The 6,660-nt window shown below is 38.9% G+C and overlaps 1 protein-coding gene across 1 annotated transcript in view; it reads left to right on the forward strand.

Annotated features, from left to right (window-relative positions):
- LOC140248446 (ras-related protein Rab-10-like) overlaps positions 1-4,949 on the forward strand; it is a 29,664-nt gene extending 24,715 nt beyond the window's left edge. Inside the window, exon 6 of the mRNA XM_072329197.1 lies at positions 4,591-4,949. Within this exon, the coding sequence (XP_072185298.1) occupies positions 4,591-4,665 (75 nt within the window). The 3' untranslated portion in view covers positions 4,666-4,949. The remainder of the gene's footprint in view (positions 1-4,590) is intronic.
- The last annotated feature ends 1,711 nt before the right edge of the window (positions 4,950-6,660 follow it).

The raw sequence follows: 6,660 nt of genomic DNA on the forward strand, positions 1-6,660 counted from the left end.
GTGCGCAAACTTAGCCAGCAAAAATAATTAGGCTGGTGTAGTTGGATGGAACCATCTACGGTCAATGGAAAGGGACACGTTTTCTTAGGATGAAACTCTGTTCTGGAGGTGTCTTTCTCTCTTCATTGATAATAGAGGACTGTGTACATCAGCCTTTCAATTTTATATTATTAAAGTTAAATAAGTTCAAGAAGACCAAAGTAAAGTTAGCACAATTGACTTGCTTCTGGCATTGACTGACTCTGAAAGAATCATAGGATCATAGAATGGCCTGGGTTGAAAAGGACCTCAAAGGTCATCTAATTTCAAGTCACCTGCCACAGGCGGGGTCACCAACCACCAGACCAGGCAGCCCAGAGCCTGGCTTTGAATGCCTCCAGGGATGGGACATCCACAGCCTCCTTGGGCAACCTATTCCATTGCTTTACCACCCTATATGTGGAAAAACTTCCTCCTAATATCTAACATAAACCTTCCCTGTCTTGGTTTAAAAACATTCCACCTTGTCCTGGCAATATCCATCCTCATAAACAGCTGTTCCCCTTCCAGTTTATATGCTTCCTTGAAGTATTGGAAGGCCACAATGAGGTCACCCCAGGGCCTTCTCCAAGCTAAACAAGCTCAGTTCCCTCAGCCTTGACTTTTTATCTTGACTTCGCAGCCTGTTTGCTTTCTGAAATAGAGCTTTTGAGGTGAAATTATATTAATCTTTACTCAAATGATCAGTAGGGTTGGTGTTTTTTAAAGCATAGTTTTTTTCTTAAGTTTGCAGGATAACTGCAGTACAACATTGTCATAGTCACATGTTATTAACAGGAGAGGGAGATAGAGACCCACTGTTTGTCAGTGGGTTAGATGTGTCGTAGACATTGTGGAATAGCAGGTTTGAGGAACAAAGGCTTCCATTCCCATCTCTTGAAGGTGTTCTGCAGCAGTGTTGTTCACTCTTTGTCCTCTCCTACTCCTGTCCCTGCCCCTGCAAACACATCTGATACTGCTTGTGCCCTGTTGGGAAAGGGCTGTCTTGTATTTTCAACAAGTAACTTAAAACCTAGGAGTACAGAACACAGAGAAGGTAAGACTCAAGGAAATTGCAGGACTGATCTTAATAATTGAGCTCTTCTCTTCTGGCTCTGCAGTGCAGAAGTCCCATGATATTCATTGCACAGGGTCCTCTGCCATGCTTTGCTAATCTTTGTCAACCGTCGCTATTAAATATAAACAGAAAGACTGCGGTCATTAACTACGGTAATTTTGTATTTGGAGAGAATACATCCCCCAGAATTTAGAGAAATTATAAATAATAGCAGCTTCAGTTACAGCTTCTTCTGCTTATTTCTCTTAAGCCAGTAGTTTTCCAGCAGGCGCTTTGGGTTTGTCTCCATTCTGGGTGGGGGCATTTAAACATATAGAGAAAAATTGTACCAAACCAGTGGTGAACTGTGTCTCTAAAATATATAAAGATGCCAAGAATTGGTACCAGAGTAGGTGAATCCAACTTGGCTTAATATTACTAATCTGAACAGATTTCCAGCTAGGACCAGGCAGCTGATCTTAATTAAGCTGATCTTAATTATTACATTAGAAACCATCCAAGGAACTTCGCTTATTTTCTGATGCTATTTCTCTTTGTATACAAACTTAGCTTTATTTATCTGATTAAAAAATAATGATTAGAGGGATACCAGTCATCACAATTAATCTACCTACAAGTTAGGTATCTATTGTAAGATAGCGACACAACCTCTGCTTAGTGCTGCTGAGGAGACCAGATGGCTGTGGGGAGTAGTTGATCCTGTCTCATTTTCTCCACTGATTCTGCAGGGAGCTTAGAATGCTTAAACAGATGCCTGTCAGTTTGGTGAGACACGTCTGCTGTGCTATTTAGCAGGAAAAAAGTAGTATCTTAGCAGTAGATTTCAATGTCTTACTAGAATCACTACGGGCTAGAAAAGCATCTATTTCTTCAGCTTTATTTTCAAGATTTCATTCTGTCCGTGATGCTGAAGTGGAAACTTGAGCTTCTTCATACCACTTCGGTTCCTTTCACCCTTCTGCTGTTTTCGGTTGTTTGTTGGCTGGCTTGCAGGGAAGATTTTCATTAGGCTGAGCTGAAATGTGAGCTAGGAGGGAGCCCTGAGTGTGGAATGTTGCCTGCCTTGTTCTCTGAGATAGGCAAAATTTGCATACCTCCTCTCCTTAATTTCATGCAAGGTGCTGTAGCTCTTCAGGGCTTCTTCATCCCTATGTGGGACTGCACTCATTGCTTCAGCTCTTCATGCAGGATCCACAGCATCTCTTCAGGTTATGGTTATGCACTTCTTAAATGAGTGTAAAGCACATTTGCTTAAATGAATCCCAAGCCCTTATCTACTTGATGAAGATCCTGTACGAAAGACTTACCAAACTGAAGTGTTATTTAAAGTCTTCAACATTTACATGTCTATTAAAACAGTTATCTCTTCTTTATTTGTGGAGAGGTGGTTCTTATCTTTCTGTCCTGTGGAATTCGTTGTTAAGTACTATCAGGTAATGATTTTACAGACAGCACGAACAAATTTGTTGTCAAGTAGGTTTTGCCATTATTAATCACCTATAGTGCTAAGGATCCTTGCTGAACCTACACATGCAGTAAAACATTTGCAAATAAACATCATAAGCATTTAAGGAATATACAAATTATTGCCCTTTAACTGAAAGCATGAAATGAAAACATTCAAGGCCAGACAGGATGGGGCTTTGAGCAACCTGGTCTAGAAGGAGGTGTCCCTGCCCTGCTATCGTAGGGGGTTGGAACTGGATGATCTTAGATTTCCTTCTAACCCAAACCATTCTATGATTCTGTGAAATTATATATAACCTATAATGCTTTAAAATCACCTCTTTCCTTTAAAATTAAATAAATTCATCATGAATTCTGAAATTGTTCAGAATTTGTTCTGTATTTTTCTGTAACACGCTTAGTACTTGAACTGATTTTTTTCCTTAAGAAAAAGCAGGTGTGAAATGAAACCTCCTCAGCTTATGTCTGCAGTAATCAGTGCTCAGTATTGCTTCTTGGTCTCATTTTTTTTCTCAGTATCTTATCTCAGAACCAGCGTGACGTCGTGTTCTTGAGGTGACAAGAGTATGATTGGTTAGATTCTTTTGGAAAGGATTTCATACTTCATATTTACAATCACCACTCAAAGACTATAAAACACCATCTCCATGTAGCACAAGTCCTTATGGCCACTACTTGTATTCAAGCATCTTACAAAGCAGAAACAAAAATGATTTCATGCATCTTCTCCAGAATATTAGGTCATGTTAAGAACTGTCAGCTAAAGGGGTGTAAGACTAACATTAGGAGACATTTGTTTTCCCTGACATTTAGATTCATCTAAGTAATTTCAGGTGAACTTTTCTGGGTGTAGTTAGGCAGGTCTGTGGTATTGTATGTGTAATTCCTAGACTTTAAATAATGAGTAGCATTGGACTACATGCGCCACTTTTTTCTTCTCCCTTTTTTCTGTGCACTTTGGATATCATAGCTTCCAGCTGAAATAGCTGTCCTTTCTGGAAGCTTCTCTTCATTGTGAGAAATGGTAGTTTGTGACTGTTGTGCTTGGGATGAGAGAGGAATGTGGTGATTCTATTGGTTACACTCACTTCTCTGTGTATCACTGCATACTTGGTTAACCTGCCAAGAGGCATACATGAGAATGCCAAGTAGAATTTGGACTTCATTTTTCAAGGCAGGTGACAATGAATCTCTATGACATTGTGTTTGGGTTCAGGTTTCAGCGTTCGTATTGTTAGAGTCCAGAGTTGCAACATGTACTAGTACTGTATTGCACAACCGGGTTTGATCGTTTCTCTGGTCAGCACTAATTATCTAGTTGTGTTTATTGCCGAAAGGAAGAGTGCTGGTTTTGCTGATTTTAGTTTTTAAATCTGTTTTTCCAATCTGCAAATGAATGTTTTACCAGGATGGAGAGCTGCTTTGGTAATTCGATCGTGAAAAAGGCTGAGCTGTTTCCACTTGGTGCCATTTCTGTTTTTTAGAATGGATTTAAGAAAATGCAGCAACTGGAGTGAATTTCACAAAATGCAATATCCTTTTGTATCAAATAATAGTTTATGCCTTTTTCTAATGGGTACTCTTCATCTGTATTTCTCTATTCATTTCAACTGGTTTTTTGCATCTCACACCTAATACTTCAAAGATTACGGTAATTAATAACAAATCTGTGAAAATCGGTGCAGTCAAGAGAAGAACTGGTATATCTTGAGCAATTCATGTAAGTAAAGATTTACATGATGGCTTATAGCATCTTCTCAGAAGACGTTACATCCTCTGTCACCTTCTGAGTTAGAAGAGATGTTTGAGGCACCTGTAGAATGTAAATACACCAAGCTGTAACTTGCAGGAGCATCAGTCTCCCTTTAATTTATTAGAAAACTCTAATCTCCTATTTAAATATGTAAAGGGAAAATGTATCTAGTGGCTGCATCAGATCTTTTACATATTAAAATATGTGAAATTTCAAGTTTTTCAACTGCATTTCAGTTATCTTAATTAAATGTTTGCTTTTATTTGTTTTACAGAAGTCCTGGGTATTATATGACTTAGAAGTTGTGGATCTAAATGAAAGTAAGAAGAGAACCTGCTGTTCATTCTGAAATATCATTTATTATTTCATTTCCTCTTCAGAGAATATTAACTCTTAAAAGGGAACATAAAGAAGAGAATTTAAAAGGGAGTCTGCAATCCCAAAGCACAGAATTTAGGCATCCTTTTTATTACAGAAATGTTGCTGCCAAATATTTTGACGTTTCTATTTTTTTATTATTATTTTTAATGTGAAGTCGAAGCAATTATCCGACTTTTGAATCGTTTGCATACAAATGGTTGCATAGGTGAAACCTTAACGTACTCATTTTCTCTCATTAAAAACATTTGCCTCAACGTTTTCTTGTGCCATTTGTATCAGATTTTTAATGTCGTGAACACTGACATCACACAGGCACAGGCAACCTTTCAGTAGGTGAAATCATCTATACTGTCCACAAGATAACATATGTATAATCAGCTTATACTCAGTGTAGTAAGATGATTTTCTGCAGGTTTTTGGCTTTGTTTCTTTAATATCCATTGCAGAAATGTATTTCTTACTGGAGAACTTTTGAACAGGGAGGTTGCAGAGATGATGGCTGAGACGAAAGAATATACCATACGCAGCATCTGTGGGTTGCTGAACCTACCTTAGAAAGTAGAAAACATAAAATAATAGAATGCCTCCAGTATCGTGCTCGTATAGCCTTACCATTCCATTTGGATCTGTTTTACATTGATACATAGCAGCTTTAATTTCAGGGGGGGATATCACATTCCAGTTCAATTTGAATGAGGGCAGAATAAAGACGCCATTTTCTGTTTCTTCAATTAAAAGCAAACAGGACACACAGAAAGCAAATGCAATCTGGAAAATCTGAGGAATTGTTATGGTTATATTGTCTTTTTTGTTTGTTTTGACTGAGATATGTGGTTCTCGATTATAAAATTCAGTCATTCTACCACCATTTGCAGAGGAAGAATAATACTGATAGTACTACGCAAGACTGCGCGGTAAGCTATCCTAGTACATCCAGAGTAATTAACTCTACTGGCTTAGTGTTCTGGAAAGCCACTGTCTGAAGTGGGCCTGCTTCCTTTCTGAAGGCTTTCTTCAGCTTGTCTTTTCAATCATATTTAGTATTGAGACAGTGACCTCGGCTCTCAGGTACTTTCTGAAGGATATGGGACCCAGTATGCCTGTGCCTTCTGTCAGGTTACTGTGCCACCAGCTATTCAGTGTGCTTGCAGAAGGGGACTGAAAGACAAGGAGGTTTACTTATTTGCAGCTGATCCTGAGACTACTCTCCTAGCCAGTCATTTAAACTAGCATTTAGAGCACTGTCTTAAAGAACAAAGGATAATCCCTGCCTTAATTACAGCCATAGCAGATGAAGAAAATAGTGCTGGAAGGGATTTTGAAAGGCTGTCTAGTTCCTCCTCTTATCTCATTTTCAGATCAGCTGTCCCTGCTGTATTCCAGGAAGATGTTTAAAGACCTGCGGTGAAGGAGGGGATTTCACTGTCTCCCTGAGTAGCGTACGATCCTTACTGAACTGGTTTTGCAGGCAGGAAGTTTCCTAATACCTCACCTAACTGCTGCACATGGAAAGCAGGTTCTCTCTTTCCTCTTTATGTGCATACTTACCTTTCTGTGTCCTCTTTTTTTTTTGCCATTTTCTGTGTGCTGCTTCTTAATTTTGAGTTGCTTCTCCACAATACTGGAGTGCAGAACTGAGACGTTACCACCACACTACTGCAGTTTAAATAACCACAGTTGGTGAGGTTAAACTGTTTTGTTTTTTCATTATCTTATCTAAGATCTCCCTACTTATGCATTCCAGTATCAGCATAATGTAAGATAGCCTAATGTTGCAAACTGTTTAGCATGTGCGATCTGTAATCTCTCCTCTGAGGAACTGCATTTCTGTCCTGGCACTTATCTGTGCAGTGGATTATTCCTCTGTACATGTAGAACTTTCTGTTTCTCCTTGTTTAGTGGCATTTCAGCTTTTCCAGTTTGTCAGCATCCTTCTCAATTGTCATGCCGTGCTTCAGCTATG

The sequence above is a fragment of the Excalfactoria chinensis genome, chromosome 2 (assembly GCF_039878825.1).
Source record: "Excalfactoria chinensis isolate bCotChi1 chromosome 2, bCotChi1.hap2, whole genome shotgun sequence".
Taxonomy (NCBI): Eukaryota; Metazoa; Chordata; class Aves; order Galliformes; family Phasianidae; genus Excalfactoria; species Excalfactoria chinensis.